This window comes from Coccidioides posadasii, chromosome 2 (genome assembly GCF_018416015.2).
Source record: "Coccidioides posadasii str. Silveira chromosome 2, complete sequence".
Taxonomy (NCBI): Eukaryota; Fungi; Ascomycota; class Eurotiomycetes; order Onygenales; family Onygenaceae; genus Coccidioides; species Coccidioides posadasii.
This window is the reverse complement of record NC_089408.1, coordinates 1,307,545-1,329,689: the sequence shown is the minus strand read 5'-3', so window position 1 is coordinate 1,329,689 and position 22,145 is coordinate 1,307,545. Positions and strand designations below refer to the sequence as shown.

Genomic DNA, 22,145 nt, shown 5'->3' with positions numbered 1-22,145 from the left:
AAATGACTATGAAAGTTATTCCCATATGGAGTAATTATGTGTAAAATGATACAACCTGCATCTTAATACAAGTATGGAGTATCGTCTATGGCTTCCAGGACAAGTTACAATTGATAGTGAGTCACAGCATCGAAGATAGTAAGACGTTAAGAGACTTAGAAGTATTAATTGATAGATCTAAGTCTGTCCCATGATAGAAGGGATAGAGCCGGAGCAATTTTGCAATCGAGATGATAATGTACAACAAAAGACGCCTCAGACCATCCCAGTCCCCATGTCCACGAGATTAAAAAGCAAACCCAAATTGAAAAACCCCAGTTGAAAAGAAACCATCATGTCTCGCCAGTCGTAAACAGTTATGAACATGCAAAGAAAAAGATAAGCCAAACCGGCTAAAGCAGTTTACGAACGTTCACCGCGCAGACGACGAGCAAGTTGGATGTCCTTGGACTGGATGGTGACACGCTTGGCGTGGATGGCGCAAAGGTTGGTATCTTCGAAGAGGGAGACGAGGTAGGCCTCAACGGATTCCTGAAGAGCACCGATGGCAGAAGACTGGAAGCGAAGGTCGGACTTGAAGTCTTGAGCAATTTCACGGACCAATCGCTGGAAGGGAAGCTTGCGGATCAAGAGCTCGGTAGACTTCTGGTAGCGACGGATTTCACGGAGAGCGACGGTACCTGTTGATGGATTTGTAAGTTATCGATCGATGGTTAAAAAGAGAAAGTTGAGGTCAGGTACATACCAGGCTTGTAGCGGTGAGGCTTCTTGACACCACCGGTAGATGGGGCAGCCTTACGAGCAGCCTTGGCTGCGATTTGCTTACGCGGGGCCTTGCCACCGGTAGATTTACCTATTCGAGTGTAAGCGAATGTTTGAAAGGTACGATGCGACTTGCGTGTTTGCTGGTGAAGTGGGTGTGGACGCGTAGGAACGCGAGACCCGAGCGACGGCGAGGTGAAGCGACGGTGAGGTAGGATACTTACGGGCAGTCTGCTTGGTTCTAGCCATTGTAATGAGCTTCAGACAGTTGAAAGGAAGTTGATGAGTAATAAAAGGTCGATGGAAATATGGTGTGGTGATGGAAATCGACGGTTGGTTGAGAGTGGTGGATGTTGGAGAGTGGAAGGTTGTAAGAAAGAGAGAGGAAATTGGGTGGGGGGAAGGTATTTGTAGTGGCGAGCCAGAGGGGCGGGTGATCCTGGTGTGTGCGTTGAAACCAAAAAAAGAGTGAAAGCTGGCAGACGCTAAGATTGGCCTATTAGCGCCGTATTCTTCTGATCAGAAAAAAGTGCTGGAAAGCAGCGTGCGATAAGCCTGGTTCTGCCGGCCCGGTTTTCGCTGGGGGAACATCAGACTCTACGCTCACCGCCTTCCGCACCACAACCGCCCAAAAGCCGTACATCTGATCCTTTGCGCTCGCACACCACACAACGCGGATCATGCAAAGTTCACTGGCCCTCAAGACCGTACCTGCCCCAGAGAATCAACTGATTCACAAAGATCTCGCTTGCAAACCGCTGTTCGTCGAGATCAGTTGCGGTGTTCTGGCTGATCTATGTACCGTGATCCGAGGTTCTGATTGGCTGGATCGCACCAAGCCGGTTAGCGTCCCTGCCGAGCAGTCTCAGCCCGCTGATTGGCTGGGATCCTGATGCAGCAGTCGTGATCGCCGGCATCAGCTGTTCGGCTTCACCAGCATTGAAATATCGCTCTTCCCGACTTCTCCTGCTGCATTTCCCTCCCTCTTTTTTCCCCACACGGTTATCTACGCCATCTCCCAAAACAGTTTCAACCTGATCTTTTGATCTCGAAACCAAGTTACTCTTTAAAGAACAAACTCAATTCTTCACACATCTCAAAATGACTGGACGTAAGTTCTACATATTGCTCCGCGCCTAATCCCTCGATATGGCCAAAGTGACTTACGCGTTTCTCAACAGGCGGAAAAGGTGGCAAGGGTCTTGGAAAGGGTGGTGCCAAGCGTCACAGAAAGATTCTTCGTGACAACATTCAAGGAATCACAAAGCCTGCTATCCGTCGTCTTGCCCGCCGTGGCGGTGTCAAGCGTATCTCAGCCAGTATGTCTTGTCCCCGAAACCACCGAGCATGCTCACATAAAATGCTAACCACTCTCCAATAGTGATCTATGAAGAGACTCGATCTGTCCTGAAGACCTTCCTCGAGGGAGTCATTCGCGATGCCGTCACATACACTGAGCACGCCAAGAGAAAGACCGTCACATCTTTGGACGTTGTTTATGCCTTGAAACGTCAAGGACGTGAGTCTTCCCGAGAGCAACATTCTCGCTGGCTTAGGTTTCCTGCCGCTAACTCGATGTTTTTTAGGCACTCTCTATGGTTTCGGTGGTTAAACGCTTCCTTTTCTTACGACAATGACTGGGGCTTTTGTGGTGTTCTTCGCTTTTCTTTAACGGGCATATTACTGGGTTTCTACTTTATTCTTTGGGAGGTCGGAAGGTCGAGGAGTCATGTGTATCATAATGTGTCTTCCGTTCATGTAACTGGTGAATTTTCACCTGGAGTCTACAGCTCCGCTGACAAATGATTCTGTCAAAGCACAGTTTTTTTCTTAAAAAAAAAAGAATATGATATGCTTTGAAATTCAACTCATCTCTGGTATTATAAACTTTACGCAGAGTATACCTTCTCGACATTCCAAGTAGCGCTGTCGCGCGTTAATGAATGTGCTTCGCGTGGCAGAATCAATGGCTGTGTTATCGGCAACTGCACTCAGCTGCTGACTAAGGTTTGACGTGACACCAACTCCGTGGCCATCCAAGCCGACGAGGGCAAAACCACATGCACCGCCCAACAGCAACCCCTTTTATATCTGTCAAAAATAGGTCTTACAGCCACTTATTATGATGGATGCTTGATGATGTCCTCTGATTTCTGATGCTTCATGCATTTGATAACAATGAAAGCCTCTTATGCTACAGACTTTGAGGTGGTCAGTACATCCAATGCGAGTTGCCGTGCCGTCGGGGGCACAGATAGAGAACCGTGCATTAGAGATCACGAACTCTTGCTGTGAAACACACAAAGAAAGGGATCTTCCACTGCTCTCAGCCGTGCATCCTCTGCGCAGCCGCATTTCAAAATGTGCATCCTCCAACCATGAGTCAATGGGATTTGTCTTCCCATTCATTCATTAATATTTTTTCTTCTTCCTGGTTTCGGGTTTCTTTCTGTCAAAGGGTTCCAAATACATACGTACACAGTCTTATGTCAATGCTGCCATCTGACAATGAACAAGGGCCGAGATGTCCATAACAGCCTAAGGTACCAGAGCAGGTATGCATTCAGTGCGACGTTCGCATTGCGCGGGGATCTCTTTTGAGCGCTCCTGCTACTGTCAACCTTGACTGTTCTGTGCCCAACTTTATTTATAGGCTTTTGGAGCCCCTTTTCCTTCTTGATAAGATTTGTGATTAGTTCTGTGTGCTTTTTCTTTCGCTTTCGGGAGTTGATTTGTTCCTTTGAGGCTTGCACCCCCTTCCAACTGTTTACAATGGCCCAGTTTACCCCTGAACAAAGCCTTTATATTAGCACCATAGAGGTGCTAAGCAAGGCAAACAGCGCGGATCCTTCTGGTCTTGATCCATATGTTCGTGATGAATCACCAGTGTCGCCGCTTGGGGAACCGTTCGCTTGGCCCTCCACGTCGACAGGCCCGGATGACGAGCCGAACGAAAACAAAAATTGTGGGAGCCCATCGGATTCGAATCGAAGAAATTCATTTATTTGTCGCAACTGTGGTTTCTACAACGGCAGATCCAACAGATCGAGCCCTATTTCTTGCCCACCACCGAGCCCGCCTCCCCCTCCGCCGCCGCCCAAGTCACCGCCTCGACAGCTACGATACTCGTACCTACATCAACAGCTGCCACAACAATACCAAGTGCAAGAAGGGCCCAGTCCACAGCAGTTACCGCCACAGCCGCAACCACAGACGCAGCCACAAAGGCAGTCAAGGTTTTACGCGAACCTGGCTCCCCGCACAGAACCGGCGCGGCATTCCACATACATCCCCACCTACTCGGGAAGCACATCGTATCCCAACATGGACGGCGATGACCTAGCTTTGTTCTCGCAGTCAATGCTACACCTGTTTTCTGGTGCGCAAAGCACTTCTGGGCGACCTGCCACAACGTCATTTGAAACGTGCAATCAGAGCCTTTGCAGCCCGCGAAAATTGGTAAAACGTCGAAAGAATGAGCGAGATGGGGTTCCTCCTCAAGAAAAAAGGCATTCGACTAGCTTTTTGGGTAGCTTCGCAAAAATTTTCGGGACGCGGAGAAACACAGAGAACGGCAAGGAAGGTTGATCATTGGTCGAAGGGGAACATAGTCACAGTATCTAGAAAGACTCTCATTTCTCAGAAGGATTGAGTTTGGGTGGTGGTGTCAATTCTTTCTAATGTCGCTTGCGTGTCCCGGAGTGAGCAATTTTTCCATACTTTCCTTCCTTGAAGCCACTTTGCTGTTTCATGACGAGTTACCTGTTTCCCAATGGATTATACAGGTTGCTATTTTAGTTGCGCAGGTGAATCACCCAGTTACAACATATATGCCATAGCTACGCCGCTTCCAAACTCCCACTTATCCACAGCATTGAAATGTTGCTTTAGCCGCATTTTCCAGATCCTCAATAAAAATGTGTTGTGACTCACAATATCGCACCACCGGCTGAACGTCGGCATTTAGGTTGTCGACTCAACCCGGTCACATGAACAGTGACGCTCGTATGACCTAACTATGCTAGGCAATTCAGCAACAAAAAAGTCAGCCCACGAAGTTTCGGAGAAAGACCTATACTGGTGGTCGCGTATTTTATCTGTATTAGGCTGGATATGTGTTTTTGGGCGCTGGACCGGCTCGTGAGCCATTGAAGGGCCTCAAAATACAGAAAAGCAAACACCGGCTCCCAGCGGAACAACTAGTTACATAGGGACGGATGACAGATCGGGTGACGGAAGTACCTCATAAGGAAACTCAAAAATAAAAAAAAATAAATAACTCAAAGAAAAAAAGAAAAAATAAATCTAGTTTATTTCAAAGTACACAACCAGCTACTGCTCACCTGACTGTCTAGAAAGTTCTTTTTATCGGCCACGACATTAAGTAGGAGCGATGATCAGTTACTTAAAAAAAAAAAAGAAAAGGAGGAGACGGGAAGTCTTTCTTCGAACCTGTTCTACTCCGTAGATGTCAAGATGAAAGGGAGAAACGGTGGTGTGGTAGCCTTGAAAAGCTCCACCGGCGAAGAGCTAGACCGCGATAAACTCCTTCCAGAAGAGCTGCCTCGAAACCAAGCCTGAAACTCTAAATTAATGTCAGCCTCAAGGGTGTCTAGGAACGGGCGTCGGGGATGGGAGAGAAGCTCCCCAGGGTTAGCTTGAGAAATGTGATTCGAGTTTGGAGCAAGAAATCCTCTTTATGTCGATTCGATGAGAAAATACGGAGTGATTGGTCTAAGTGAAGAGATTTCCTCAGAAACTATCCAGGAATGCATCCGGAACTAACCAGTAGCCCCGCTAGAATTCTCCCGGGTGATAGGGGAAAATAACGTACATAGGAAAAAAAAAAAAAAAAAAAAAAAAAAAAAAAAAAAAGAATTCTTGGAAGCCTGGGTTATGCAGATGCCTGCAGAGTACATAGAGGGTGGGCATGAGCATGACCTATAACCATGTTATGATTCGCTGCCATTTGTTTCTAAGAGGAGATAAACTGAGTGTTTATTTCAAGGATAAAAATGACCATATTTTTGAACAAGGAAAAGATATCATTGATATGTGGGTCAGAGGAATGGGAGAGTGGGCATGTTCTATCTGTATGTCTCTTCTCTGTACAGGGGTTTACATAAATATACACATTCAGCGAACGCACCAACAAGAGCTAACCCCGACCAGGAAGCAAGGCACCTGCAGATATCAACGCAACTGTATGTGAATGACTCGAATGGAATATGCTCTTTAATTCCGAAAACAATCATTCGCGGTTCCGAGAACGGAATATGTGCTCGAAGCTGCCTTCTGGACTCCGTATCTTTGGAGGCCCGAGCCTGTACAGCAAATTAAAGCAGGTCAATGCCAACCAATAGAGATGGGAAGAGCTTCCAAGACCCAACAAGAGAGGATCTCTTCCTTTGAGGAATCCCGATTCCACCCAGCTGGCTGACATCTAATGTAAGGATGGGATCAAGCGGCGGCGCCACTCGAGAGAGGACTGAAGACCTTGTTCCTCAACAAATCAACATCCTTTCAGGCGGCGAGGGCGTCGGACGCGTAATGTCTGCTCCGAAGATGAGCCAATCTTTTTATATAGCAGGCCTCCCGGAATATTGCCACGTCGAGCCCAGCTGATGGATCACAGGGAACTGGTACGTTCTCGTCGAGCGGTGTCGAAGCGGACGTGTGTATTGGCTAAAAAAAATTCTGCCACGCTCCCCAACGTGTGATAAATTCGAACAGGAAGGTGCTTTTAGCTCACACAGACTGTCTAGGCCCCAGGTTGCTGGGTGCGGTGGTTATTGGTTGAGAGAAAGAGATTGTTGTGGCGCAACCTGGAAGATAAGGCGAGGATTAAAAAAAAAAATTAAAAAAAAAAGGAATACATGAATCAGATCAAGATATCCACCCTCGCTTGCCGATCGAATACAACAGCATCAATGGAGACCAATGCATCCCAGGATGCAAGCCAGACATGATTTCAAAGTTGATCGGAGGCGAGAGTGCCTGCGATCTTAAGACTTGGCAAAAGAGGCGGGATCGTATCTTTCCTATCCGACGCGGCAGACTGAAAGACATGCCTTTTCTATTATGTACGTTGAACTGGCAAGATAGGGAAGAATTAGACGAATGGACGAAAATCGCCGATCCCTTACCGCCCGGGGAATAACCAGGTGGCTAGAACCCACCTCTATCATATATATGAAAGTCGAGAGAGGGCAAAAAGACGTCGGCGCCGGCCTCCGCCGACGGCGTTGCTGTTGGTATCTCTCTACAGTAATTATTTGTCACCGGGACTCTATCATACCTTCGGAAAAATTTTCATCTTGGGAGCCCCAGAATGACCGTAGTCCAAATAAAAATTGAGAAGATCTTCAAAGAGGTTGATGAACTGTCGTGATGAACTCCGTGGAGTCTCAACAAAAAAAAAAAAAAAAAAAAAAAAAAAAAAATATTCCGGATGGCATTCTAAGAATAGCAAAGAAGAGAAACCCTTTCATCCAAGCCCCACCGTTCTCCGAAGCTGGGGTTCAGTGGAGCCTTTTAAAAGAATTTAAGGTTGTCCAGAATCCCTTCAGAGTCTTCAACAAATTGGGGAAAGATAGTCACCAGAGCTGCGCAGCAAGCAGAAAATTTTTCTTTCCCACCCATGTGGTTTTGGATGCATGTCGCACCTGCAGTTCCAGAAGTGGATGCTTCAGGGATTGCCGTGGTCAACCCGGAGATCTGACGGAAAAGAGTCGAGAAGCAGGAGAAAAAAAAAAAAAAAAAATTTTGTCGGCCGGGATGAGACTGCGCTAGTGATGCATGTAAGGCGCACGGGTCGCAGCCAATTCAACTGCACTAGCCTGGCTAGGAAGTAGGCTAGAAGGGGGTTGAGCGTTCCAGGACGTTCGAGATGGCTTCCTGGTCGATAATTACGGACTTATGGCCACCATCGAATGTATGACGTTGTTTTCGAGGATCCGGAGTACTCTGTACACGGTCTGTCCCCCGGGAAGGAAGTCTTTGCAGCTTGACAAAGGACTTACACTATTAACACTAGACAATTAATGGCAATACATCCTGTCAACCAACGTATTTCGCTTAACGAAGGAATCGTCCTACCAGCCCGCGGTGGGCGGAAGACGGTTGAAACTCCACCCTTCCCCCCAAAGCAGTCATCGGCCGGGAGAATTATTGCTCCCTGTCAATGGAATAGAATCCGGAACGCCGATCGGATCTCCCGCCCTCCGGTTGGCTTCCAGCCCCTTGAGTAAAGCTTAGCGTCTGCCCTGTCGCTTCGAAGTTCCGAAGCCAGCAAAGACCCTTGTAATTGTGGCTGCAACGGCAGCATCGAGTTGGACGGAGTAATGCGCCAAGGATGTTAATCTGACATGCGCTTCAAAATACGCACTAGTGTCACATCGCCATGGCTTTCCTGCATAAAACCACTAACTAAACGTGCATGGCAGGGCTGTGGCTGTGCTGGGGGGGGAAAAAAAATTAATTTCGGATCCCTGGCGAAAATTCATCCATTCGGGCATGGATGGTTTCTTTCGCCCTATGCAACACGTTTACATTTGTTGTGTAGTTGCTTCTCTCAGTCGCCATTGCAGCCACAGCGAAGACGCAAGCGCGAGGAGCAGGCGATGAGGCGATGACGATAATAAAGCGGAACTGCCGAGATGGTTTTGATTATCTAGCCTCCTGTACAAAATAAAAATCTGCATGAGGGGGGATGGTCTCGCTTCGAGGATACAGCTAAACGCGCCGTGTTCGCATGAGGCCACAGTTCGTTTCCAGAAATGTGGGCTAATTTCATTGCTCAAAGTATCTATCGCTCAATATCGTGAAAAATACATCAAGGAGACAAAAAAAACAACATAGAAAGTGGGGGATCGAATATCAAGCAAATTCTCTTTCTTTGGGCTTTAGGCGGTATCCGTTTTACATCAATCCGATCGTAACGTCACCCTTGACCCGCGCATACAGATCAACTTCCACTTCCAGATCGAGCTCAATTCTTACGCTCATGCTGCTATCACGTGCCTCTTTGGAGTATGGTCGGTCTTTGATCCGTGATTCACGGATCACAGGAGGTCTGTAACCCTCGGCTCTCGGAGGGAGGTTGTGGTAATAAGGATATGGTTGAGCCGGTTGCTGCTGGACGACGGGCTGCTTTTGGCGGGTTGGGAAGCTATTGTTTTGTGCCTGCTTTCGCCCAGACTCGGGTTTATTTCCCGGCCTCGCTGGCGGCCGAGGCTTCTCCTGTGGTTGTTGTTCAAGCTCTGGCTGCTCAATATCGGACTCGTGCTCGGATTGGACATCGTCGTTTTCGTAGTGATTTCTAGAAACTCGGTCTCGGTTAGTTACATTTCGGAATCACCCTTATATTCAAGAGGCCGCAGTGAATGCATTGCATAAACGTACGAATTGGCCATCTTTGGGGATCTTCTTGAGTTGCGGCGTCGGGAGGAAGCCCAGAGTTTAGTTTAAAAAGTCTCGGGCTGTTTTTTTGACCGAAGTCAGAACCGCCAAACGGATTTTGCGCACGAATACAGAATTTGCAGAGTTCCCCGAGCTTCGTTATATTCTCGTAATAATCCATCCAGAAGGTAGAGACGAAAATCCAGAAGAACCAAAAAAAAAAACTTGGAACTTGCAACGACCCATGACCTAGCTTGACGTCACGGCCCCTTGGTTTTCCATCCCCTGGTCAACTGTGCCTATTCACTTCCTGTCAGATATCCTTCTGGGAATTGGTGGCCTCGCGAAGCTATCTTCGTGCATAGTGCATTGCATCGATCCTCTCTCGTAGTTAGAGACAGCAATTCCAATGCTCTGTAAGCCTTGCCTACGAAACACGTCCGTCCACAAAAGCTCGATATTCGATGTTGGCCGGTGACGTCACACCCACATGCTGGTTTACTCGGTTAGTTAAGGTTGGAATGGGGCGTTGGTCCTCCATGCTCCACATCACGCCAACTCTCGATAGGGCTGAGCATGATTGTTGGGCAGTTGGGCGATTTTTCTGCAGAGCAGGGAAGTGGTCGAAACCAAGGAGATCTTTCATGTTTGCGCCCTTTTGAAGGCTTAAGGTTAGAATACTGATTCAAGAAATGTGCGTTCCGAGGTTATAGATGTCTGTATATTGTTAGGATAGAGAATATAGAAATACCTCGTTGTGCGGTTCCGACCGAGTTAGTTTCTCGACCGAGGACTTATATTCCGAATTGCGTGACCCGTTCTCTTTGTGCGGCTTAAAACCTTCCTATGTACATACATGCATGTACAGATTTTGATTTTCTGAAAAGGTACGGGGTATTTGGAACGTAGTTTCCGGAGTACACATAATTTCGTAATATGCTACTACAGAAATGATGATAAACGACCATATATAGTGATAGGGTCTCGACAACTCTTTCATCTGATATCACTAATGGTACTCCGTACTATGCATATGTAATTCTTTCAGCTGCCCAGCAGGTGTGGGTCCTGAAAACCATGGAGCATGATCCGGGATCCCGAGAAACGCCCTCGGCAGACTCTCCGATTCGGGGCGGCTGTCCCGATGGAGATTTCAAATCCTCAACCGCAAGAAAACAGGTCAAGATGTTCATATTATTGGGTTATGCTCCATCCACAAGAAAAGCTTACTCAATTGAAAGCTGCTGTGGCTTGCCTGCTGAAGAAAGCCAAAAGGGAACCGTTTACGGAGTGCTTCTCAGATAAATAATATACTTTTGGAGGATTTGAAAATATCTCGTGGACCGTTCGTTGTCTTAGTCACCATATTAGCTAACTAGTTACTTCCGTCGGAAGGTTTGGGATTTTCCTATTCCACAACCATCCGATTTTAATCCTGATCACGGGACCGCGATATCTTTAAGAGTCCATGTGCCGTGGGGCTCGGCGGTATGGGGTTGTCGCCGGAGCGGAAAAGACCCGCATTAACCTGAGTACGGGGAAAAATACCGGCAAATTTCCCATTATACTCTGTAACGCTGTGCCTTAAAAGTGAGCGCAGGTACAGCACACATCACAAGCAGGTACCCGTCGCTTATGGAACGAGTATCGCGTACCTCAAAGATCCGGAGGTCACGCTTAGCGAACGGAGAACTCCGGGCTCAAGCCATGGCATTGCCGGCAGTATGTATTATCCGGGCCGCATGATCTCCCTTTTCCATGGCGATTATGTCTTTTATAACGCATGGGATCATGACTTGCCGACGGAAGCGATATTGATAACCTCGTGTCTGCGGGAAGTCGTCTCCGATTAAAGTCCGAGCAGGTTGCCGGGAGGGGTTTGCCACATGAGTGTTGGCCAAAGTTGATTCGAGCCTCGAGCTTGCTCTCTTATCAGACAAAACTAGGACGGGACGGGGAATGGTGCTTTGTTGGGGAGAGAGGGGGGGGGATTGGAAGGAAATAGGCGACTCTTACTTGGTGTGTTCTTTGGGTCACGAAGCTGTAGCGAGGGGGAGAGTTTAGTGGCCTGACGCAGAGTCCCCATTATTCAATGCTGAATAATGGCGATCGCAAGCCACGCGTTAAAAGCCGAGCAGCTGTGTACCAAAAAAAAATAGGCGCCTAGCCTTGATGAAAAGGATCGCCTGGAGATCTTTGGCGCGGGACTGGAGCTTCGCACAGAGGAGAGGTAGCCTCTTTTCCGCTCTGTGGGCGTGTAAACTCGATCTTGCAGAGAAATTTTGACCGCGAGCTGCAGAAAGTGTGGCTGAGCAAAAGCTCTGACAGAGGCGATTGGTTGGACGACACCCGCCCGAGGCGGTGGAAATTGAAAGAAAGCAGCAGATCTCGCGCAGTGAAGCGATGCACTAGCCACAGCAGAGATTGACGCGATAATTCCCGAAAATATGTTGTATTCTGATTGGGTACCAGGCTCAGAAATTCGACGTTGGTCCGCGGAATACAGTGGCGGTGCTGAATGATTTCGGAAATACCGACGCGCCAAGCTGGTTTGTTGGGTGAAATTATTCCTGCTCTGCTGCTGTAATTTATGACGTGTCAAGCCACAAATTCTGTTCAAAGCAGAAAAGAATTTCTGCATTTGTGACTGGTTGCACCAGCCACAGATTGTTGGGTTTGAGGAAGCTTTCGTCGGCACCCACCCAAAAGTCCGATCTTGCTCTGAAGATCTCCCTCGTGGCATTGCTCTTTGATTCCTATGTCGTCCTATGTTTGGTGGCATGACTTCGAAACCATGGCTCGTCTTGTCTGGGGTAAAATCTAGATCCGAAAGTCACAGGATACCTACATAGTGAGTTGTAAAGTTTGAGGTCAAAAGTTTTTTCTCGAGTATCATCGTGAAGCTTCTGCTGCGTTTTTGTTACGGAATATTTCCGAACAGCAGTCACGGCCAAGAACATGACTAATGTCATTATCCAGTTCTCATTCGAGGAGCTCTTGTCACGGATCGCAGGTATATCGATGTACGGAGTACTCCGTACAGCATCTCGTTATGTGTGAGTGGTGGGGGGCTGCGAAGCTAGAGAGGCCGGTAGGGGGGTTCATACTCCAGAGCTAGGGAAGCTTTTCATTCGAAGCCCTACCATGGAAAGCGAAAAGGCTACTGGACCAAAGTGACTGGATAAAAAGCCACTGTGCATAACTCCGTGTGAAGAGCGTGTGGGCTATTTGATAGCAGATCGGCCCCGTTCGTAGGGCAGGGGGCCTGGGTCTCGCTGCACTGCCTGCCCCCCGTCAGAACATGTAACAAAAGGCGTGGAACTACGCCGCGATTTCCTGACTGGAAATAAGGCTTTCGCACACCGGACCTCGCCGTCACCCCCACCCGGACCCTCCCGACACGCACGTAACGCCAAGATCCACGGCGAGCTGCTACGTCATTCTTGGCCAAATTCTTTCGTTTCGCCGAGGAAGATGCGATGAAAACTTCGTCCCGCTTGTCCTTGACGATAGTGCGCTCAACTAACGATGGGGATCACAACAAGGTTCCTCTAGGCCGTGCATGCATGGTTTCCGCGCAAGACCCATGGTGATCTTTTGGGCTTGATCTTGGAAGATTTTTCGCAGGTGTCCTTGCGCTGTAACAAGCAGGTATTTTTCTGTACTCCGGTAAAAGCATGATGTATTCTTGTCCTCCTGGCCGAACGGAAGTTGAAGTGAATTGTCGGCCTTAGCGTCCTTATGTAAAATTTCCATGACGTACTTTGGGAAGTCAAAGCTGGATGTAATTTTTCATTTTTCATTTTAATATTATTTTTTTTATTTTTATTTTTATTTTTTTTTTTTAATAATATTAATTTTTTTTTTTTTTTCTTCCTCGAATGGGACTGCATCTCTCAGAAGATCACCAGTAATGTCGGGTTTTCATCGGGCGGAGATAGGCACCGTGTCCGGAGTATAGCTGTCATTGTGTTGGTGGTGCGTCGACTTCGGCGTTGCAGGGGTCAGTGGACACACCACCCTTCTCGTTGCTTTTTTTTTTTTTTTTTTTCACTCTTTTCCTTTCCTTTCTTTTTTTTCCCTTGGCGGAAGTATATTTGCTTTTTTTCCATGATGCCATACAAGCGCATACGGGGATAATACAAAGCAGGGGTGGTTGGGTAGCGTCATAACAAAAATTCTATTTTGCATCAATCCACCTTACAAGGGCCTGCATAAACGGGTCCCGGGACTTTTTACATTATTATATATACACACGTCCGGCAATACATGAATCGAAGACGGGGCTTGAAAAGCAAGGGAACAAGATAAGAAAGAGTAAGGGAAAAAAAGGGTCCAAAGCACGTCGCCATTGGAAAAAAATATTCCTCCTCCGCCCGAAACCTTCCCTCCGATATCTGAAGACAACAAAACGGAACTGGGAAGCCAATTCGAATCTTGGTTTTCGCAGGTGAATACATAATAATACTGATATCTGTCCCCCCTTCGACCTCTTTTTCTTTCCCTGCAGCAAACAGAAAGTCAACTCTATATATACACTTTTGCACCCACGTTGTCAGTTCTACCACATGCGATAACTCTACTTTGCGGCGTAACCTTGGTCGAGCTACACGCAAAATTCGCCACTCTGGGCACACGGACCAATTCCCACGCATATATACTCTGCGCGATTTGCCTTCCGTCCTCCTGCGCCCATCATGCTAAATCGCCATTACCATCAACAACACCCGCTCTCTCCTTCGACCTATCCATCATCCCGCTCGCAATCTTATCGCCACCACAACCTTGCCCTTTCAGACCCAGCCACGACTGGATCACAGCATCAACAGCAGCACCCACAACAGCAACAGCAGCAACAGCAGCTCTTCTTCCCACAGCAGTACCAGGAGGGAATTTTGGATCCCACCCAGCAACCCGGATTCCACTCACCGTCCACCACCTCGTCATCTCAGCCCTTCGCAGCCGTTCCTCTTACTCCAGCTCAGTCGCAACGGTCGAATTTACCGTACCTCTCAACGCCACCATCCTCCTCAGCTGCTGCCTCCCCAACGTACTCTTCTCCCGCCTTCTCCACCCAGAACTCCCCGTCCACGGAACTTGACTCGTCCTTTTGGCCCGAGACCGCCAGCTTTTCTATGCAAGATAACACCTACTCTTCACTGGGAGGTCTGCCGCACACGCCACCGATCAAGGTCTTTCAGCCAGCCCCTCTATTTGGGGACGACGGCTTCGATCAGCAGGACGTCGCTGGTGCGTCCATGCTGTTGCAGAGCGGCCTGCCCCTGGATAACACGGAGTTCAATAACCTGCTCAGCCCGGTGAAATTCTGTCAAAACTCGCGACACTCCCAGCAGCAGCAGTTCTATCCTGGCATCAGCCACAAGAGAGCCTCATCTGGGTCTTCGGTTCTCTCTCTTCCATCGGCATCGGCAGTACCCCCACTGGAATCCTCATTTTCTTCTGTCTCATCCCCTGCGAATACTACCCACCAAGGCTACTCTGTATCAAGCCCATCAAGACCTCTCCCTACTCCACAGCGCACTCCCGTTCAGACTTCCTTCCTCGCGCCTCCTGCCTACAACTCTGGCGCCGGAGATGCTTGTAACACGGAGACTGAGATGGCAATGAGAAGAGCTATCCTTGAGCAGCAAAGACATCCTCATCAAGAACAGCAGCATCGTCGCACCAACCAGCAGCAAGGAGAGGACGAGGCGACCTTTCCTTACTCCTTAGCTCAGTCCGTCTCCAGTCTGAGCCATAACTCTCCTGCCACACCCCAGACGAGCTATCCAGACGATTTTGACGAAAGCAACAAGTCGCTATCGCATGGTGAGACAAATCTTCCTGACATTGATCGCTGGATGGATGAATACTTACAGGCCGACGCCTTTGCAGACCTCGGATCTCAGTCTAGTTCTCAGATTGGAATGCCAAAATTGAATCGAACTATATCAGACGTCTACCAAGACGAGTTGTACAATCCACTCATGGCGGCACCTCAGCAGGAAACGAAACCAGTACAACCGCGAGTCAACAAACCTTACGCCCCTTATCTCAATGTTATGGCAGACCGTCTCCAAGCTGCGCAGCAAGGCCATATCTCCGCTCGTTCCCACTCACCCAACTCAAACATCGCTCGGCAGCGCTCTCCATTTCGCCACGGTTCCCCCTACGCTCAAATGCCTTCTGCTTACACTTCAGCACACCTGCAGCAGCCAACGCACCCTACCTCTGGCCTGAGAGGAATGGAGCTTATGGGCGCTGGCTCAGCGGCACAGGATGAACCCAAGACGATATCACCAAAGGATGCGTTGCTGGAATATCACGAACCCGAAGAGGGTAACGTCCCCTTATTTCCATCGCAGACAGACTCCTCCCAGTACAATGTTCCTACGACCATGACCACTTCCCCTGAATTCCAGCTCTCCGCGAACTTTACTCCTCTCAGCCAATATCCCAACCAGTTTGGCCAGGGTGGAGACCAAAACGGCCAATTTTACCTACCGCAGCCACAGCAACACCCGCAAATGCCCAGGCAGCCACAGCAGGGAACTATGCGAAGCCATCAGCCTCAACAGCAGCAACCGGATCGCACGTTGATTCAGCACACGCCTGAATTCCCAGCGCACGTTCCATCCATGGAGTCTACGAATAGCGAGAGGAATAATTCGGGAGTTTCATCAACTCCAACGCGTCCGCAGCCACAGTCTCCGATCAAGAGGCCGCTGGATACTTCTTCTGATGCTGGGACCTACAGCTGCACCTACCATGGATGCACTTTACGGTTTGAAACACCGGCAAAGCTCCAAAAGCACAAGCGCGAAGCACATCGCCAGACTACACCTGGTTCCCACGGCCTTGCGCGGGACGGATCATCTCTTGCCATGCGAAATTCCCAGGCCGGGCCCCATAAGTGTGAGCGGATCAACCCGTCGACGGGAAAGCCATGCAACTCTATCTTTTCCCGCCCTTACGATCTCACTCGCCACGAGGATACCATCCACAATGCTCGCAAGCAGAAGGTACGGTGCCACCTCTGTACAGAGGAGAAGACCTTCTCTCGCAACGACGCTCTGACCCGACACATGCGGGTGGTCCATCCTGACGTCAACTGGCCAGGCAAGCAGAGACGGAGAGGCAGAGAGTGAGCTGCGATCCTGGACCCACAGCGTTGTTTCCGCGCCATTTGGATCTGCAGAATATGGTTTACCCATAATCCCAGACATGAGATCTTCACTCGTCTTGTCATGACGCTTGAGACCAAGGAAATGACATCCCGCCAAGATGACCTGTGTCTGAGCCCGCGGTGTGCTCAGCAGTGATCGGCTTTTCTTGGTTGCTGCCCTGTCACCCAGTCCCTGCTCGGGAGGCGCCGGATGACGTCATTTGAGACGCCAAGCGTCCCAACTTCGCTTGTAGCCGACCATCCGGCCAACGCTCGGCTGCAGTGCTGCCCATAGAAATGCCCTGACGCCGGCTCTCTCTCTTTTCTTTCCTCTCGTTCTCGACTCTTGGAATGTATTTTGATTACGATGCAAGTTTATGGATTTGTTGGATAATTACGTTGATGACTAACAGTACTGTTATTTATGGTTTGATATCATATTTGATTCATTTTTTTTTTTTTTATTTATTTACTTTTAGCGTGCGAAGGCGTTGGCATGAGTGCGAAAACAAAAATAAGTTCAATCTGTATGGCTCTGCATTTTTGTTTTTTTTTTTTTTTTTGCTTTTTTCCATGGGAGGATCGGATGCCATCATATGTCATACAAGCGCAACATCTGCAGCAGTGTGCGAATTTGATGATCTTGTATCATCAATCCCTTCTCATTTGGATTCGCTATTTTCAATCGTTCGCATTTCAGTTCTATACTCCCCCGAACCAGGGGCCTATTCTCCTCTACTTATACTTTTGTAATCGCCTGCCTTTATTTTTTTTTTTTTTTTTTTTTTTTTTCGTTTTATTTTTTTGTGGTTTTCTTTGGGGTAGGGAACTCTGTATACGTGCCTTGTATATTTTGACATACGGGCACAACGAAGCGTGGCTTTTTTTTTTTTTTTTTTTGGGCATGTTGTGGCGTATATTTTTATTACTGTTGCATTATGTCGCATGACGCCGGGGCACGGGTGGTTTGTTGTTACTTTTGGCATTTTATTTTTGGTGTCCTCATTACAGCATTTCTATAGATGATAAGCCCCGATATTCTATCTTTTGGACTTGCTTTCCGTGTTGCTTCATGGAATGGATATTCTGGATTTCTGGCACTATATATGTATGTATTATCTCACGTGCTGTACAATATGAGAACCTTGAAAGGTGATCCTTATTTACCAAATATTTAAACTCGGGTGTCTTGGGAGAGCGAGTGACCTATTTATTGGTGATGACGAAGGTTAAAAGATTCAGAGTGCGTAATCGAATGGTGATAATACGTTGTTTGTCATGGAGCATGTTTCTGCTCGGGGCTGAGGAAGCTTAACAATGGCCCCGTCTGTAGTCAATGGCCAGGCGATCCGGTGATAATTTTTTACTTTCTACAATTTTGGAAAAGGAGTGAGACAGTTAATGGGTATTCGTGAAATTTACTATGACCAATTGCCTATTTACATATAGCTCCCACCTGGACAAAAGACAGCCAAGAAAAATGGGAGCAAAGAAAGAGAGACTTCAGAGACGGGGAAGCCCGCTGCCGGACATAGCCTAATACGGATAACTCCGAATCTCATCCTCTTTCTCCAAGTCTAACCCCGCAGCAAGCTGCTCCTCATGTTTTTTATCTAGATAGTCTAGCAGCACTTCTCCGTACTTCTCTCTCCCCTTGTAGCGCGACACATCGTCCCCCCAGCTACGAATCGCCGACGCCAGTCTCCCGGGCACATACGGCTCCTTGACGATTTCTGTAATCGGCTCAAAGTATGTCCGGATCGTGAACACGACGGCTCCAGAACGCGGCAAGCGGCGCAGCGATTGTCGCTCCGAGCGGAAGTAATGATGCTGGATGGCCTTATTCTTCGCCGCCGTGTTCCAGCTAACCGACTTACTATCCTCAGGCCCGATGCTGTACGACCACGCCAGGTCCTCGTCGACCTGGATGAAGTAGTTATTCCGCAAGACCGGATCCGAGGGCTTGATACGCCGGAAGAAATTCATCATGCCCTTCTCAAGCTTGGTTTGATACCCGGGGACGTCGCCTGAGGTGTGGATTTCGGAGAGCCGCATGCCGAATTTATCTTCGATGCGCCAGAATCCTGCGAGGAGGACGGCGCCCGCGAGGAGGTAGTATTGGCCGTCGGGCTTTTCAAACATGAGCGCTAGATCGTCCTGGATGAGGCGCGCGCATGTGGTCATGGGGTTTTCGGCGAACGGACGCTGCGTGATGTTGAAAGATTCTCCGGTGAGGAGGTTGTCGATGCCCACGGGGGTTTTGCGGAAGAGGGATGGGTAGCGCATGGGGAGATAGGAGCAGCTGGCGATTGGCTGGAGGTGAGCAAAGTGGATTTCAATTGGTGTCTGCTATGATTTGTAGTCACATACAGCTCTTCTAGCAGTTCGATCACTCCGTCCATCGCTTCGGGAGCAACCATGACGCACTTTTTCTCTCGTTCTTTGATACGGCGGGCCTTGTCAGCGTGGTATCTTGGATAGTGATTATCCAACTCTGAATACTTTGTTAATTTTATATGGACAATATGACTCCCAAATCTAAGTGGTTCCGACATACCAATCCATTCATCCCACTTCATGGATCTCAATCCCATGGTAATGAAATATTTCCTTTGACCCATTAAAATCTTACCCCGCGAGACATCAATCGTTAAGGTAATTGGCAAACTTACGGGCCATATCTAAAAGGCCGATATGGCTTCGGCTGAGACGTATGCACATCCCAATTAGGGTACGCCACAGGGTCGGGCCGCTTGAAGTCTTGCGGTATCCATTCTTTGTGAAAGATAACGTCAACAAAACTTATTCCCATAGATTTATGAAAAGTAAGAGGATGTCTACCTCCTTGTTTTCTGTCAATTTGCTTCGTCCTTTGTGCCTGTATACTTGGTTTCTCCAAATCAGGCGTGCGTGGTCGCTTTATAGAACGCGCACCGAATATCCTCAGGAGGGTATTGATTACCCATGATGTAGTAGAGGCAAAGAGAAGAATTCCAACTAGTTCTCTTACGTAGAATTGGTTGGCAATCTGTGTAAGAGTTTCCATTATGTCTGAGCATTTAACAGAACAACACTGGATATCATTCAGTCATCAAGGGAATGTTGTACATCTGGCTCAGCCAGGGAACAAGCAATATTAATACATGTACACACAAGTAGGCGTGTTAATAAGAGTTTTTTTTTTTTTAAATGAGATAGCACAGCAGCAGCCATCGCACTGTATATTCTCTTTCTCCGCTGTTTGATCAGCATCTTCCACCAAGTCCCGCCAGCCAAAGTAGGGAGGGGAGGGGGGTGCTGATATCACGTTTCACAAACTGGACTGGCTCGATTCATTCTACTTCCGTATGTGGTTTGGTTGTGCCGCCCGGATCCTGGCGGTTGACTTTGCCGCGGATTTCTTCTCCTGTTTGGGTAAAGCGTCGCCAGCAACCAAATTGGATGACTTGTGCAGAACAACACAAATCAGGAATACAAATGCAGCCGTCTGCCTGAGTTCTGAAGATAACACTTTTCGTCGTCGCTCAATACCGGGATGGCCACGTTTGTCGAGCTGAAGTCAATTGGCGACAGGCGGGTTCGCCTTTTTCCCGCGACTCGTGATACATCGTCGACGGGAGGGAGTTGGCATCTCCTTGCTCTTCCTTCAGACGTTGACAGCCCTCCGTTTAAGTAGACAATATTGTCCATATTTGCGTTGCATGTTCTTGGGAATAAATGGCAAATCAGGAACCCAGAGGATGCGACCCAAAGCGCCTGTACGGCCGCTGTCGAGGAACGGTTTGCAAGAAACTTTCTCCCACATTTTATCATCGAGGATGTAATGAGGTTGGAGGTCAGATTCTCTATCTCCGAGAAAATAAGAATCCACCAAAAAGTCACATTGCGAGATATCGGTCTGCCGAACATTAGTCAACCCGTATTTCGGGGGCCTATCAACGCACGATCTGAAAATTCACTCACGTATTTGGAGACATCCTCCTGATTCATATCATTCATCCCCGATGGAACCATCCAAGTCCCTGCGAATGGTCCGCTTTTCTTCGATTCCACGAACTCTCCGGGCAATAAGCCCTTAAATTCACTTCTGACAAACTTAGCCCGCAAATTATCGGGCAAGAAGAATGACGAAGGAAAGCGATACCATTCCTTCCCGACACAAACAAAATCTCCGGTACTAGTTATATTCGGTTGTTCCAGGTCCCCGAAAACCTTGAGTGGAGCATTATATGCGGTCGTCATGCCCACGATCCTCAAAAGGCCGAGGTTGAGCCCAAAAAGCGCGGCGCTTATGATCACGGCAAATTTCAGTTTCACGGGAATACGACCAACCAGTTCTTGACGGTTGTTTGATCCTAGATAGGCAAGCAGTATATGTAGGCCAATTGCGGCGTTCAACGCGAGAAACGGATATGCAGGGTACATGAATCGCTCTTCTTTGTGAGGCTGAAAGGTGAAAATCCCAAGCCAGAGATAAAATGGAAAGAGGTATGTTATAGACCTCAGTAATGTCTCCTTGGATGTCTTGTGGGGGCGGAATAATGCTTGTAGTGCGAGCAGCGGACCGCTAGACAACGCCAGCACGAACCATATATTGAAGTTGAGTAGCAAGTTCCGCGCGTAAAAGGTCCACGGCTCGGTGCCGAAGATGTCGGGGCCTTTTCCAGCACCACCAAAGACGTTGTAGGCCACTATGTTCCAGGGAACAACCACGAGCTTACGGTAGAAGAAACTATCAACAGCCACCTCAAGAAGCTACCTCAAGATCAGTAGGCATTTAAAACAATCAGGAGTATTTTACCCACCAAAACTCCTAGACATCTGGCAATACCACTGAAAATCCTCGAAAAGACCGGTTGAACTTCCTGAAATATAATCCCAAGGACAAGCTCTTCAAGAACGAACGGTACCACCAAAGCTCCGGCAAACGGCCATCCAATCAGAGCACCAATTCCGAACCACATAATACCCCTGGCTGTTTGGAGACCGCGACGCGAATCTAGGAACGCCGATAAACCCAACATGGATGTGTACATTGCAAAGCTAGACGGCAAAAGGGCAGTAGAAGCATGGAACATGCCGGGACTAAATAGCATTATCATAAGGAAGAGCACTCCGATCCGCGGGTTCAATGTGCGCGAGATCACCGAGTAAAGCCGCGTTTCGCACATCGTGCAGGTGAAGGCTAACGCCATACGGACAAAGTAGAACTGAGCTGACTTGGTACGCGTAAAAAAGGTAGATATCTTCGCGACAAAGGCATGGAGGGTGATGTATAACCAGCTTCGGATAGAATATTCCGGAGAGTATTCCCAAGTTTGAAGGCCATAACCGTGCGAGAGGTAATGGGTTGGTTCCCAGTAGTTGAAGACTTCATCGCAATCTTGGATAGGCGCCAACACGGCAGCTAGGACATTAGAGAAAAGGCAAAGGTAGAAAACGACATTCAACGGGAGGAAGAAGGGCTGGGGAACCGGTCTGTATTCAGTGTGTTAGCTTCGATGTTCTCGTTCTTCAATCCTTTCAGCCAAAAGGGACTGGCACACTTTGCGTTCGTCTGCGGAGCTGCGGAAGATTCGCTACTTGACTCTGGAGCTTTGGGAGCCATTTTGGGGCTATGAAAGTAAGCAGCTGATGGCCCTCTGAAAAGTACGCGTCCTTATCGACTCAATGCATCGGTACCTGGCGTGGGTGTCCGTGTTGTTTTTGTTGGGATTGGAGGCACTAGAAGGTGGTTAAAGCAAGCTGACGAGCTGGTGACCTCATCCCAAAATTTTCGGCGGAAGCTTCTAACATTTTTTTCCTCGTGTCTCTCATG

The 22,145-nt window shown here is 48.3% G+C and overlaps 7 protein-coding genes across 7 annotated transcripts; 3 read left to right on the top strand and 4 right to left on the bottom strand.

The window, feature by feature from the left end:
• Positions 1 to 154: 154 nt before the first annotated feature.
• HHT1 (histone H3.1) lies at positions 155 to 1,166 on the bottom strand. Its single transcript, XM_003068750.2, has 3 exons — positions 987 to 1,166; positions 746 to 853; positions 155 to 680 (listed from the first exon to the last, which is right to left on the bottom strand). The coding sequence occupies exons 1-3, from the start codon at positions 1,009 to 1,011 to the stop codon at positions 403 to 405; spliced, it is 411 nt and encodes a 136-aa protein (XP_003068796.1). The 5' UTR covers positions 1,012 to 1,166; the 3' UTR covers positions 155 to 402.
• A 542-nt stretch (positions 1,167 to 1,708) lies between these two features.
• HHF1_2 (Histone H4) lies at positions 1,709 to 2,584 on the top strand. The gene is made up of 4 exons (XM_003068751.2): positions 1,709 to 1,873; positions 1,944 to 2,081; positions 2,144 to 2,281; positions 2,349 to 2,584. The coding sequence occupies exons 1-4, from the start codon at positions 1,864 to 1,866 to the stop codon at positions 2,372 to 2,374; spliced, it is 312 nt and encodes a 103-aa protein (XP_003068797.1). The 5' UTR covers positions 1,709 to 1,863; the 3' UTR covers positions 2,375 to 2,584.
• Positions 2,585 to 3,534: 950 nt separating this feature from the next.
• On the top strand, positions 3,535 to 4,350 carry D8B26_002950 (uncharacterized protein; the record flags this gene model as incomplete). The annotated part of the gene is made up of 1 exon (XM_003068752.1): positions 3,535 to 4,350. The coding sequence occupies one exon, from the start codon at positions 3,535 to 3,537 to the stop codon at positions 4,348 to 4,350; it is 816 nt and encodes a 271-aa protein (XP_003068798.1).
• A 4,332-nt stretch (positions 4,351 to 8,682) lies between these two features.
• On the bottom strand, positions 8,683 to 9,176 carry D8B26_002949 (uncharacterized protein; the record flags this gene model as incomplete). The annotated part of the gene is made up of 2 exons (XM_066123999.1): positions 8,683 to 9,082; positions 9,166 to 9,176. The coding sequence occupies 2 exons, from the start codon at positions 9,174 to 9,176 to the stop codon at positions 8,683 to 8,685; spliced, it is 411 nt and encodes a 136-aa protein (XP_065980074.1).
• Positions 9,177 to 13,859: 4,683 nt separating this feature from the next.
• D8B26_002948 (uncharacterized protein) lies at positions 13,860 to 16,310 on the top strand (the record flags this gene model as incomplete). Its single annotated transcript, XM_003068753.2, has 1 exon — positions 13,860 to 16,310. The coding sequence occupies one exon, from the start codon at positions 13,860 to 13,862 to the stop codon at positions 16,308 to 16,310; it is 2,451 nt and encodes an 816-aa protein (XP_003068799.2).
• A 1,553-nt stretch (positions 16,311 to 17,863) lies between these two features.
• D8B26_002947 (uncharacterized protein) lies at positions 17,864 to 19,373 on the bottom strand (the record flags this gene model as incomplete). The annotated part of the gene is made up of 5 exons (XM_066123998.1): positions 17,864 to 18,629; positions 18,698 to 18,821; positions 18,885 to 18,937; positions 19,000 to 19,102; positions 19,169 to 19,373. The coding sequence occupies 5 exons, from the start codon at positions 19,371 to 19,373 to the stop codon at positions 17,864 to 17,866; spliced, it is 1,251 nt and encodes a 416-aa protein (XP_065980073.1).
• ALG9 (mannosyltransferase) lies at positions 19,357 to 22,089 on the bottom strand. Its single transcript, XM_066123997.1, has 4 exons — positions 21,874 to 22,089; positions 21,133 to 21,805; positions 20,291 to 21,082; positions 19,357 to 20,225 (listed from the first exon to the last, which is right to left on the bottom strand). The coding sequence occupies exons 1-4, from the start codon at positions 21,933 to 21,935 to the stop codon at positions 19,974 to 19,976; spliced, it is 1,779 nt and encodes a 592-aa protein (XP_065980072.1). The 5' UTR covers positions 21,936 to 22,089; the 3' UTR covers positions 19,357 to 19,973.
• Positions 22,090 to 22,145: the final 56 nt, after the last annotated feature.

Bases quoted from the DNA above. Each gene is read 5' to 3' on its own strand.
- HHT1 (XM_003068750.2), bottom strand. From the start codon at position 1,011: ATGGCTAGAACCAAGCAGACTGCCC. The intron at 854-986 runs GTAAGTATCCTA...ACACTCGAATAG, and splicing joins TAGAACCAAGCAGACTGCCC to GTAAATCTACCGGTGGCAAG. The intron at 681-745 runs GTATGTACCTGA...ATCCATCAACAG, and splicing joins GCCTCACCGCTACAAGCCTG to GTACCGTCGCTCTCCGTGAA.
- HHF1_2 (XM_003068751.2), top strand. The intron at 2,082-2,143 runs GTATGTCTTGTC...ACTCTCCAATAG, and splicing joins TGTCAAGCGTATCTCAGCCA to TGATCTATGAAGAGACTCGA. The intron at 2,282-2,348 runs GTGAGTCTTCCC...GATGTTTTTTAG, and splicing joins TGCCTTGAAACGTCAAGGAC to GCACTCTCTATGGTTTCGGT.
- ALG9 (XM_066123997.1), bottom strand. From the start codon at position 21,935: ATGGCTCCCAAAGCTCCAGAGTCAAGTAGCGAATCTTCCGCAGCTCCG. The intron at 21,083-21,132 runs GTGGGTAAAATA...ATCTTGAGGTAG, and splicing joins CCAGATGTCTAGGAGTTTTG to CTTCTTGAGGTGGCTGTTGA. The intron at 20,226-20,290 runs GTGAGTGAATTT...AATGTTCGGCAG, and splicing joins AGGAGGATGTCTCCAAATAC to ACCGATATCTCGCAATGTGA.